Source organism: Gigantopelta aegis, chromosome 3, assembly GCF_016097555.1.
Source record: "Gigantopelta aegis isolate Gae_Host chromosome 3, Gae_host_genome, whole genome shotgun sequence".
Lineage (NCBI taxonomy): Eukaryota > Metazoa > Mollusca > Gastropoda > Neomphalida > Peltospiridae > Gigantopelta > Gigantopelta aegis.
In genome coordinates this window covers 91,148,679-91,162,495 of record NC_054701.1, presented here as the reverse complement: position 1 = coordinate 91,162,495, position 13,817 = coordinate 91,148,679, and the positions used below count along the sequence as shown (strand labels likewise).

At 37.9% G+C, this 13,817-nt stretch overlaps 1 protein-coding gene across 2 annotated transcripts in view; it reads right to left on the bottom strand.

Moving 5' to 3' along the window:
* Positions 1-13,817, bottom strand: part of LOC121369321 (neuroglian-like) — a 68,972-nt gene that overhangs the window by 33,636 nt on the left and 21,519 nt on the right. For both annotated transcript variants that reach the window (XM_041494301.1, XM_041494303.1), the window contains exons 2-3: positions 4,098-4,171; positions 2,752-2,995 (exon numbers count right to left, since the gene is read on the bottom strand). In XM_041494301.1, the coding sequence (XP_041350235.1) occupies positions 2,752-2,812 (61 nt within the window). In that variant the 5' untranslated portion in view covers positions 2,813-2,995; positions 4,098-4,171. The remainder of the gene's footprint in view (positions 1-2,751; positions 2,996-4,097; positions 4,172-13,817) is intronic.

The following is a 13,817-nucleotide window of genomic DNA, read 5'->3' as shown; positions in this document are numbered from 1 at the left end:
TGTAAAGACAGATTATTTCTTATAAATATCTTTCAGAGAGAGTTACAGGCAGATGCAGAGCTAGAGATAGACAGATACAGAGGTAGAGACGTGCAAACAAACCCAGCTGCCGACAGACAGGACTACCGATAAGTACTGTGGGATACTTTATATATGCACGCTCTCATAGTTTCAAATTTAAAAGGGTCAAATCGATAAAACTTACTATGGGATCAAATCGATAAATTGTTGTACAGATTTAAATCTACAAAGCCTTGACGGGGACATGTCAACAAAGGTTTGTACAATCAATAAGGATTAACATAGGATTAGAAATATGACAATCTGCATCACAAAACTGTTACAAGAACATTTGGAAGTTTACTGGAATAATTGTCAACTTTCTCACTGCTTGCATTGTTTCGAATGTCACAACTCGCGTCAAATACCTTAGAATGTCTTGCTATTACAGGGATTTGCTTTTGTTTTCTTTACAAACTTATACCACAAATTTGCTTTCGTAACAGTATATAACTTTAAAAGTTAAAGTTTCTTTTGTTTAACGACACCAGTAGAGCACATTGATTAATTAATCATCGGCTTTTGGATGTCAAACTTATGACTTGTAGTCATCAGAGGAAACTCGCTAAATGTTTCCATTAGCAGCAAGGAATCTTTTATATGTACTTTCTCACATACAGGAAAGCACATACCACGGCCTTTGACCATGGATGGAACGAGAAAAAATATATTAAAAAGAGACACTACTGGGATATCTTTGAATACCAGCTGTGTTTAGAACGCGAGTATCAGAATGCTACATTAACCACATGTACAGCACAAACCGACCGATGATCCAAACAGTGACTTCGTTCGTAAAACAAATCGACCTGCTTCAGCTTCTCGCAGAGTACGACGGACAGCGGAGACTATTGATTGAAATCTAGAGGGACTCCTTAGGACAATCGTGAGTTCTGAAAAACCGTCTCTGTCGAGTATCAGAACACGAAACATTTCATTGACGGAAATTTACGATCGCTTTCTCGGGAGTCGTTCGGTACAGGTCGTGTCTCGGGAGAAAAACTATATAAACCGAGAAGTCGTCTGCGAGATTCTCTGTGATACACCATCTGGTTGTTAATCCAATACACGTCATCTCCAATGATGTACAATGTCAGCAGTGTTTGCCTCGTGTTAGTGAACAAAACACATAACCCATCAGTATGACCATTCTCAAATAACAAGAAACGTAGCCTGTTTGGCAGCAGCGGGGTGTAGTGTTTAAGCCATCGGACATAAGGCTGGTAGGTACTAGGTTCGCATCCCGGTACCGGCTCCTACCCAGAGCGAGTTTTAATGACTTAAAGGGTAGGTGTAAGGCCACTACATCGACTTCTATATCACTAATGTTCTGGACAGATAGCTCAGGTCTGTGTCCAAGACACCGTGCTTGAACCCTTAATTGAATATAAGCACAAAAATAAGTATAAACGAATGAATGAGCAGCGGGCCTCCTCCCCTTGTTATCACTGTCTCTCTGTTTCTATCTCTGTCTCTCTCCCCCCCTCTCTCTCTCTCTCTCTCTCTCTCTCTCTCTCTCTCTCTCTCTCTCTCTCTCTCTCTCTCTCAATATGTCATACTCAACAGTCGTGCTTATATAAGATAGAGATTACAGAAAATCTAAATCTATTTCACATGGCGCTGCAAAATATAACCAATAGCGGTCTGTGCTGTTTAATGTACTGCATTCGGTGACTAGTCACTACCAACTGCGAGCACATTGCTGGCCAACATTCTGCTCTCATGACTTCTATGACTGACTAGTTGCTAGTTTGAGCGCTCTTACAACTCGATTTTCGTTGTATGCAACTCATACGATCGATTAGTTGTTTATCTGATCGCACTCGTCATAAGTTGGTGAAATTACAACGCAACCGTCAAGTTGGCCAACTTCGTAGTAACAGTTGACAGTGTGACCCTAGCATACGGCAAACTCATCACCATATAATGAGATAACATTAATTACTGGATATCAGTTTACCATTATTACATACAAGTCGTTAATATTCCAGCCATGGTTCTAGCCGGCACTAAAAACAAAAGAGTAATCATTGTGGAACCAGCAAAAACAACAAATACACCTTTCCTATGTTTGTCTACAGATACTACTAACAGTTTAACAAAATACAGCAAACAGCATACACCCTGATGACGTCAATCAGATAGGCAACAGTTAAAGCGTCTGTGTTGACTTTAATCAACGTCATTTTCGTTGTGGGATAAATCAATGTTTAATACTCGGTTTTGAAAGTTTTGTCATAGTGTACATAACTTAGGTGCGCTGAACTCACTGCTGGACAGTTATGTTAACTGGCAATTGTAAAATATACATTTAATAGGCTATATGACATGTAACTTCAAGAGAGAAAGAAAGTGGAAGATAAACAGAGACTGTCAGAGAGAGAGAGAGAGAGAGAGAGAGAGAGAGAGAGAGAGACAGGGGGGCAGAGAAACAGGAATAAGATACAAATAGTAACAGCGAGAGAGAGAGAGAGAGAGAGAGAGAGAGAGAGAGAGAGAGAGAGAGAGAGAGAGAGAGAGAAAGAGAAGAGAGAGATAGAGAGAGGGAGGTTTGTTTTGCTGAAAGAGATGAAGATAATGTAATATACCTTCAGACTCATGCAGGGTAAATAATTATGGTATTATTAGAAAGTCGGTACCAGTCAAAATACAGTCAAACAGCATGACACAGAAAATTCTGCATAAACTTACCAATGGCGAGTGGTATTAAGATCCAGCACCAGAAGATAAGAAACCCGAACACGTTCCTCATGTTATATTGTCTGTGTGTTTCCGCCTACATCCCCGCTTCATCCGTCAAATATCACAATAAGAAATCCTGGAAAGAGAAAGCACCGTATCCCCACAGCTACATTCCTCTCTCTCTGACTCTACCTCTGTCTGTCAACATGTTTCTATGTTCCTGTGACGCATTCCATGTCACTTCGGTTAAATCCTGAAATAAAAATAACTCATTAATCAAGGCGGTTAACCAATGCTGTACGTACATAAACACTGATGTTTGTTAAGTCGAGTTTGAATAGACATTATCTGAACTGGCGGTAAAAGCACCTACATCAATGAATGTCGTGAGACAGACGTAATCTAACGAAAGACAATGTAGCAATGCAAAATACTGCCGACTGTTAGTCACATAATACTCATTTATACTTATTTTCGTGCTTATATCCAAGTAAGGTTCAAGCACGCTGTCCTCAGCACACACCTCTGCTAACTGCTCTGTCTGTCCAGGACACTAAGTTAGTTGTTAGTGGTTAGTTATTAGTGAGAGAGAAGTGGGTGTAGTGGTCTTACACCTACCCACTGAATCGTTAAAACTCGTTTTGTGTTGGAGCCGGTGCCGGGATGTGAACCCAGTACCTAGCAGCTTTAAGTCCGATGGTTTAACTACGACACCACCGAGGACAATATCACATTATAGTGAATTTATGGGATTATATCAACCAGACTAAACGGCGTGAGCACGTACTACTACTAGTTGTGTTATGAGCGTGGGGGGGGGGGGGGGGGGGGGGGGGGGGGGGTGGGGGGGGGGGGGGGTATGTATAGTATAATAGACCTCATTATGGCGATTGTTTAGTAAAGAATGGAATGAAATATTTGTTTGATGTGTCACATCAGCACATATTAAACTACAGCTAACATATCGGTACTTCAACAGAGGAACAGAAGCAGAGAGAGGGAGAGAGGAAGAGATGAAGAGATAGAAAGACAAACAAACACACGGACAGAGAGAGAGAGAGAGAGAGAGAGAGAGAGAGAGAGAGAGAGAGAGAGAGAGAGAGAGAGAGAGAGAGAGAGAGAGAATAAAGAAAGAAAGAACGAGAGAGAGTGTGTGAGTTAGTCCACTGCCGTTATACAGAAAACAACAAAGGGCTATTATAAACATGGCAGTACATATCACGACTTTTGACATACAATGCACAGAGCACTGGTCGATACAGAAAGAACCCACCGAGTCCATCGAGAACGATCGATCCTACGACTGATCGCTCCTCAGGCTACATGTCAGCCTCAAATAAAACAACATTACCCACCTTTTTAAGCGTCAGTGTGAAATTCCGGCTCTGTAAAAATCAATGTCTTCTGTGTTCACTTCTCAAGACGTGACCTGCAACAAATAAAGACAAACGTCACTGACACGTGACAAGACACAATAACACAGCATATACATTTCATCTGCTTAAATTCCATCTGCTTTTAAACATTAAAATAATGAATTAGGAAATCACACTGACACATTTCAAGGTCGAAAACCTTTGGAAACCTCAAGACACCTGCAATGCTGTTGCTGACACTTCTCAAAAGTCGTAAACCTTTTGCAATGCTGTTGGTTTCTGCTTGTGTTTCATTTCGCTATTTAATCAAATGTATCAGAGCTGCATGTATGCAAATACGATACCACAATACACACCATGGACCATAATAACTATTTCTTTACAAATTGTACAGGCGTATGTTCGATAAATTGTAATCATCAAGATTACATGTTTATCCAGTAGTATTAATGGGGTTTTCTGAGTTCATTCAGATACCCGCCCACTTCAGTGTGTTGTTATGTCGACATGTTTTAATCACAGACTGTCTATAATTATCCGTCTTTTAGTGCTGCACGTTGTAGTGTGTTCATGTCAACAATGGCTTCACGACTGCACTCGGTAACCTTTTCAATATAGCCACCACGATAACAGATCGATCAGGCATTCTCTTTAATGACGTCATATATTCAACTAAGACCAAAACAGATTTTTTAAATTTTAAAATAAATGTAACTCAGTCTAATCCAGAACAAAACAACACAAAAAACAATAACTAAAATAAGAGAAAACAAAACAAATATAGTAAGTAAATAAAATGCTTAAATCAACAACCAGAAGTTTAATTAAAATGTCACACAGAGATTAAAATCAATTGAAACGGTTCCCACAAAGTCACCGCAATTGAAAAATTGGTTTCCCGAAGTTGCTGCAATAAAATCTGTAACGCCATAAATAATTGAATGACGTAAAACTGGAAAGAACCATCAATTACGACGAATTCACATTAATTTATTTATTAAGAAACTGTCGCACTCAATGGACGCCATAACAAGTCGGTAACCAGGAACCGGTGTCCCGTTAACTCGCATTCTTAAGATTCGACCGTCCTGTCATTGCCCGACTTCGTCACGAAGTAACGTCCTTCTGTGACCAGATGCTGTCACTAATATCAGCATTGTCCCGGACTCGTCAGTCGAAAGAAACCCATTTTCCAGCTCCGAGGACACTTTCTGCCAAGTGGCCTTACTTCGTGATGACGCAACGTTATCCGATTTGCGAGAAATCGTTTTAATTGGTTATCAGTTGTCGTTAAGCGAGGCGATTTGTTGGCGAGTTACGCATGCGGTTATTTCGCCATAGAGCAGCACACGGCAACAAATATATTGATTAACAAACTTCACACGTTATGCATTCGACCAGTGGATCAGAAATGCGGGTTTAAATTTCTTTCAAAGAAGAGGATAAAGGATGCAGTGGCACCATGTAACGTCTCGGTCGTGACGTTAAGAGGATGACGGTCACCAGGGACGAGAAGACATGAAGACTTTTTTCTCATCCATAAGTACCTTTATATAATAACAACACAAAAACAAAATAACAACCAAGACTCATTTTCACAGTCTTATTGTTACTAATATCCGTATAAATACAACTTAACCGTTTTATTAAGCACTCATTTGTAGGGGTTTTTAAAATTATGTATCCAAATGTAATAGAATATTTTGGGGGTGGTAAAATTACCGTTTTAGACACATTTTCTGGGGAACTTCGAGAGCGTGCCCACGAAGCCGTGCTTCAACTTCAAATAGATGTAAACAATTGTCAAATGATTGACTGATTCAGAAAAGCATATTTATATTATGTTCCAGTGTTCATACTTAAGATACGAGCATGCTCTTCTTGGAAGGCAGTTTAGGAACTTATTGTGCCTGTTAGTGCTTTATTATTTTCACTCAACAGCAAGATGTGTCTTATATTCACTTTCTCGGAGACAGGACAGCACGTTTGACCGTTTGTTAATATTACATTCGTAAAGCACTTAGTAGAATGACAGAAAAACAATCGGTCTGTTAAGAAGGATCGATCTTACAAAATATCACACTTGAGATGGACACTAAAACTAAGCTGATTGAACACTGTAGATAGGACGAAGGGGGTGTCTCTATTATACACAGCGATTGCCACCAACACAGAAGGTGTTTCATTACCCTGCACAATATCTCCTAACGAAGTCTTGTAAGTGCCGTAACCTCGTGTCACAGTAACACGTTATCCGCCTTTCACTTCAGAGTCGTTGTAAGAGTTAACACGGTTTTCCTTTCATTGTACTTCTTGTACTGTGTTTCTCCTACAAAACAATGCCACCTGGTCTTTAGACTTCACAAAACATTAGTGATGAATTGCTACCACGTTTTCCTCTTTTCTAAACCCTGGCTTATATCCCACAATATAACTTAATTGTAACTCACTTTACACAAAGACACAATACTAGAACTTGTATTTCCAATTTCTCAGCCTATGATTCAATCCAGTTCAGTGAATTTTTGGTTTCTTGGTAAATTCATGCCGCATTTCTTTCCTAGTGTCTTCATACCGGTCTGTTTCATAACAGACATGACCCAAACACTATCACAAATGTTATTCACCCTTAAGACATTCAATATTTTCTCTTTTTGAATCATTATTTCGCCCTGTCCAATTCCGTGCCTTTCTTTCCTCCATTGTGGTGCGCGTCTCTCATCAATACAGCGGAACAATAGCAACTTGTCGCAACACGCCGACCTGATCCCCCATATGCAAACAGACCAAAAATCGTGACTCACCAGAGCTATCGATGTCACACGATTTAGCCAAAAACAGCACGAGGGAAAAACAAAAAAAGTTGAAATGTTCCTCATCAAGTCAAATATTTAACTTGCCCACTTACAGAATCGTCTAATGAGCATGTGGCCAGTGGAGTTTTGAGATTACGTTACAAGAGTGAAATAATAGACGAAAGAATCCTCCCTCTTCCTCTCCCACTAGTAAAAGAAAAACAAATAAAAAAAAAAAAGATGGAAGATGTCATAACGATCGGTTAGCATAGAAAATCATTTTGACCACAATGTAAGTGATAAAAGAGTAACATTTTATAATTTGTCTAACTGATAAAAGTTGTAAAGCATTAAATTCAGTAACTGTCAGAACATAGTTGTCATGTTTGGGGTTTTTTGGTTTATATTGTCATTTGTTTTTGAACTTTTCCACTATTTAAATTATTTTATTTTTATTTTTCAACATTTTCACTAAATTATACTTAATAATCTACGAATAAAAGAACTACGTTTATATATTTATTATTTTAAAATACGCAAAGCAACAAAGAGTCTAAATCCCATCTAACAGCAACAAAAATAAACAGATCTCTTTTTTATTCAATGTGAAAAATAACTTCTAATAAAAAAAAAAGTAACAGTACTTTTGAAAGATTTAAAGCGCATTCCTCAAAAACTGTTATGCCATTAGTATAAACGCACAAACACACAGATACAAAACGAATTCACCGCTATTCAAATACAGATTGAAAAATCCCTTATCAATTTATGTTTTCAGTTGAGAATTTAGTCTAAGAGCTAAAAGCTTTCGGAAATTCTGTGAAAACGTCTAGCTGTTAGTTGATTTCTCGGTGGGTAGTTAACTCTTGTAATTGCTAGACGTGGGATTTGAGAAAGCTGATTAGACAGAAACTGTTGGACAAACCGTCCGCACGGCAGACAGCGCGGACATGCAGGTAAATAGCAGCATGTCGCAAATCTGAAAATCAATGTACTTACGTGCTGGCGCTATTCATGCAGCCCGGAGTTACAGGGAAACGCTATTGGGAGAAGAGACGGCTGAAATAGTTCGTTGATTGTCTGCAAGTTTACTCTCGAGTACTGGGACTCTACAGTCACATCGTTACTTCTTGTCATTAGCGACAAGGCAGCGCTCCGCCCACTTTACATAAACTGATTTTATAGGGGATTTTTACGAATATAATTTGTTGTGTTAATATTAAATTTATATACGTTTTATTGGTTTAGCAGGAGCTAGAGTTGGAATTTCAGAACAACGTAGGACATTACAAATGATTCCCGAGTCCACTGCCATCAGAGGGTGTTGAGTTATTTCTCATATATTTTTCTCACTTGATAAAAATAATATTTTAAGATATCACATTCTTACCGACACACGGTAGCGCGGTTGGTGATCAGAATGTGGAGTGTTTGGCTTGTCGGATGATCCCAACATCAGAAAAGTTCAGAAACAGTAATTGTTGGACTTCGCCTCATTTTGTTGGCTGGGCAATACCTCGATGTCTACAGTTCTGAATAATTTCTTTATCAATACTCCACAAGTTTTATTAGGTTTCAAATGGCTCTATCAAATTAGATGTGATTTTCAGAAATATTTTAGAAAGAAAATAAACCCTGCCCTCAAAAGAGAACGATAACAGCACCCTTACATTTGTTGATATTTAACATTAAATTATCAGTGGTCCAAAACGTTTTGATCACCGTATAATATTATGATAAACACCTATCTTTATTCTTATACTACTGGTACCAAACACTAGTACCAAGAGACGTTCTCGCCAGTCTACGTTAGTAAGAGATTGGCGTTACGCCGAGAAACCAGTCTGTAGATCAATAATAATGAAATCTACTGTAGCCGATGTTATCACCGCCATTTCATCTAAAGCACCACGGTAATACTTTATGCCTGGGCTAAGTTGGGGATTACCGGCAAGATCCCGACTGTCACGGCAAATTGATAGATATAATATTTATTTGGTTCGAGATGATATGTATCATCACTTAGTAATTCTCATGAATCATGATTAATTGACACAAAGCGCTTTATTGGTAAAGACACGATATGGAAGATGGGCTTTGTATTGCGATATGTTCGGGGAATACGAATTTAATTACGTACCAGCCCGGGATGCTGAATAAATATTATGAAACAACAGGGGCGTGGTACTCGTTATTACTGGTTGAGTGGATTATTGTGTGGTGTGTGCTTTGATACGATACACGGTAATATGTTCAGACGTGTGAACTGAAACAAAAACACAAACAACTCATGTGGAACACACTGTATTAGTTTAAAGGAACACTCGCTACTAAATGGCTCAATAAAATGTTACATCAAAAAATGTGTATTCAATTTGTAGAGAAAAATGTTTTATTCAGCGAGGTATACAGTCGTCAGATCTCGCTTGTTAACGATATTTTGGTATATATAATTGATTTAAGGCTTCGGAGCCATTAACAATAATTAAAAAAAAACACTTTGATTTTTAGCTTAAAAGGAACTTACATCCAGATCAGTAGATATTTCAAGTCACCGAGGATGTTATAAATTCCCTCTGTTGTAGATTTAGAAAATAAATTAAATAAAAATAAAAACGTGTTGGTGGATAAGTAAATACAATGTATGTTAAAGCCGCACACCCTAGTTCCATCCAGCAAAAATAAATTATAATTTGGTTAATCTACAAACCTGTAACACACTTAGATCACGTTTTTATCAAATGGAGTGAAAAAGCAGGTTTTATATCGATAAATACCATGGGAATCCCCATGTCCCAATTGCTTGAAATAATTTTGAAAGTTAGTATTCTGATGTCACCGGTAGATGTCGCTCGAAGCACAGCAATGCCTACGTCACGACAAATTTCACAGACTTGGGGTGCGTTCGTTTCACCTCTCCTGGACATGTTTCAACTGTTCTGTCCTGGTTGTATCCCCTCTCCAGATATCGTAAGACTTAGCAAAATTATTGGTTTTAAGGGTTTGTAACGTTTTGTATTGAGACACTTACTTGTCTGAACTTTATTGTTACTGAAAATGTTCACGAACTGTGAAGAAAAATCTCACTAATGAACAACAACAAATCGGATGTTGATTGCGCGAACCGTGCACGAGAAAACAAACCGAACCAAAATGATAACGGTCACGTGATATACCAACGTATGTAACATTGAAATGGAAATATCCCCTCTAAAAATAGATTGGACCTCGCTTGCTTAACGGTTTTATCCTCGACAGAACGTCTTGTGCAAAAATGCAAAAAATGCATTTCGTGGTTTTACAAACATCAGGATTACCAAAAAGCACTTCAGGTGAATGGAAATGTGTATTCTAAATAATAAAATGTAAGTAAAGTGCAATTTTATTTGTGAAAAATGGGGTTTAATAGCGAAAAACAACGCCTTAATGGTTAACAAATAGCCGTAACTAGGGTGTGTCCCTTTAATAGTCCAATATTAAACACTACCGAGCTTTGTATGTAGTGGTATTATGCATTTACAATGAATAGAGGCCGTTAAAGAAGACAAATGAGAAATAGCCAGTGTGAATGGTGCAGTAAACTAGGTACTTTCGGTTAACCTATACGTGGGCACTCTGTCATTTGATTGGCTCAACAGACGGACAGGTTATAGAACCGGTAGCGTAGCACGGTCTCGCCAACACAGACCTGCACCCTAACATCTTTATTGTTTTATGGTGTTTTTATTATTATTATTATTATTAGTAGTAGTAGTAGTAGTAGTAGTAGTAGTAGTAGTAGTAGTAGTAGTAGTAGTAGTAGTAGTAGTAGTAGTAGTAGTAGTTTTTGTGTGTTTTTTTTCCATTTAAAGGGACACACCCTGGTTACGGCTAGTTGTTAACCATTATAGCGTTGTTTTTCGCTATTAAACCCAGTTTTTCACAAATAAAATTGCACTTTACTTACCGTTTATTATTTAGAATATACATTTCCATTCACCTGAAGTGTTTTTTGGTAATCCTGGTGTTTGTAATACCACAAAATGCATTTTTCGTATTTCTGAAAAACCGACGCACGTTTGAGAAAAAACCGTTGAGCAGACAAGGTCTAATCTATTTTTAGACGGGATATTTTCCATTTCAATGTCACAGACGTTGGTATACCACGTGACCGTTATCATTTTGGTTCGGTTTGTTTTCTCGTGCACGGTTCGCGCAATCAACATCCGATTTCAGTAACAATAAAGTTCAGACAAGTAAGTATCTCAATACAAAACGTTACAAACCCTTAAAACCAATAATTTTGCTAAGTCCTACGATATCTGGAGAGGGGATACAACCAGGACAGAACAGTTGGAACATGTCCAGGAGAGGTGAAACGAACGCACCCCAAGTCTGTGAAATTTGTCGTGACGTAGGCATTGTTGTGCTTCGAGCGACATCTACCGGTGACATCAGAATACTAACTTTCAAAATTATTTCAAGCAATTGGGACATGGGGATTCCCATGGTATTTATCGATATAAAACCTGCTTTTTCACTCCATTTGATAAAAATGTGATCTAAGTGTGTTACAGGTTTGTAGATTAACCAAATTATAATTTATTTTCGCTGGATGGAACTAGGGTGTGCGGCTTTAATATCTATTTGTTTGGTATTATGCAATAAATTGAATTGAATTGAATTGAATTGTGGATCCGTCCTGATCGAGACATACAGGTAGAGTCGAACGCTATATGTGCTGATGTTCACTTACGGTTCAGGTACGCCCTCCCGGCGCACGAATTTAGACATGTGCCAGAAAACTTACTCAGGCTAGACGAGATACTTAAATACAATATAGAATGCCTCCCGACACTCAGAGATATGCATAATATATATGCATAACTATATGATAACCGTATGGCAGTGGAATTTGTTGGCTCTTTGATACTAAAAACAAGTCAAGCTTTGATTTACCATAAAAAGTACATAAAGTTCATAATTACAACAAGGTTGTTAATGAATTTAATTAGTTATTTAACGTGCCCCATCCAAGTTTCGGTACACACAATTGTACTCAAATGTTCTTAAAGACCATTTGAAATATATTTCTATAGATATTTTACGTACTCATTAGCTATGCCGTAACTTACTTCACTAAACCTAACTGCTATCAAACGATTTGAATTTATTAAACTTAATAAGCTCAAAATCAATTGCAATTTTTTTTTTTTCAAAACACCGGCGACCATTGAAATCGTTATAATCACGTCGAGTTTTATTCTCGTAAAGTGTATAGTAGGGGATTGTAAATGTAGGTAATTAATTACCTTATCCTGCAGGCAGAGCGATCAATTATTTATAGACGAGGCCAAGTAAGCGGATCGTGGTCGATGTTAATGGCGGCTTAGTACACAAGTAGATGATTACCAGTCGTTAAATCTGCGACTGTATCAAAACAAGTGGAAGGCTTAAAATAATATATAGATTCAATATATTTAACGTCCATATATTTGTGATATAACAGGAAATAATATCATGTAATTATTTTAGATCACACAGTCACAATTCGATAAATACAGTGTAAATAATACAGATATATAAATTTATCAGCTATAGTTCTTCCCATCAGATAACGGTTTTTTTCTTACTGTGGTATGTACTACAACTTATATATTTCTAAGCCAACCTTTTTCTAAATTGCACACAAAAATAGTGTGGGTTTTTTGTTGTTGTTGTTATTTCCAAAACTCTTTTACTTTTCTTCTTTAGGCAAATTAAACTGAAATTATTATTTTTAAAAAACCCATTGTTCATGGATGGTGGAAAGGACTAATGGTTGTGGAACTATACATATGGCGCGTCAGGAAGGTGGGCGCTCGTGAACGATTTGACTGGTTTCCATCATATTCTATCCTATCATATTAATTTAAGATTAGAATTAAAACAATATTAAAAATTAAAAACAAACAGCCATAACAAGACTAGCGAAAAACCACGAGAGCCCGGCCTCCTAAACACGCCTCATTTTAACTGTATTATCTATGACAAACCACGAGAGCCCGGCCTCCTAAACACGCCTCATTTTAACTGTATCATCTATGACAAACCACGAGAGCCCGGCCTCCTAAACACGCCTCATTTTAACTGTATTATCTATGACAAACGGGTTAGTTTTGACATCATATTTGAAAAGTGTAGTTGAAGGTAAACTTTGTTACAGAGAATTAAAATACTAGTACTGTAAACATAACATAATGTCATACAGAACATTTATTATCCAAAGCAATGATAATATATGATTAAAATAACGTTAATAAAATATACATTATCTACACCATCTGCTAGTTTCATCGGAACATATATTTTTGCAGTTTAAAGTAATAAATCAGCTACTTTTATTAGTTCTAGTATAAATACTCTTCCAATATAATAAGTCAACTAATTTTATCAAAATATATACTGATGGAAAGAAATAAGGGAACACATATATAGAAACAGACAATACTGACTGCAACCAAAACTCTCATTGATAGCATCATGTTACAAGTAGTCAGTCCCCCAGTACTGACATTCAGTCTCCCAGTGCTGACATTCAGTCCCCCAGTGCTGACATTCAGTCTCCCAGTGCTGACATTCAGTCCCCCAGTGCTGACATTCAGTCTCCCAGTGCTGACATTCAGTCCCCCAGTGCTGACATTCAGTCCCCCAATACTGACATTTAGTCCCCCAGTACTGATATTCAGTCCCCCGGTGTTGACATTCAGTCCCCCAGTACTGACATTCAGTCCCCCAATGATGACATTTAGTCCCCCAATGCTGACATTCAGTCCCCCGGTGTTGACATTCAGTCCCCCAGTGTTGACATTCAGTCCCCCAGTGCCGACATTCAGTTTGCCATAACCGACATTCAGTCCCCCAATGCTGACATTCAGTCCCCCTG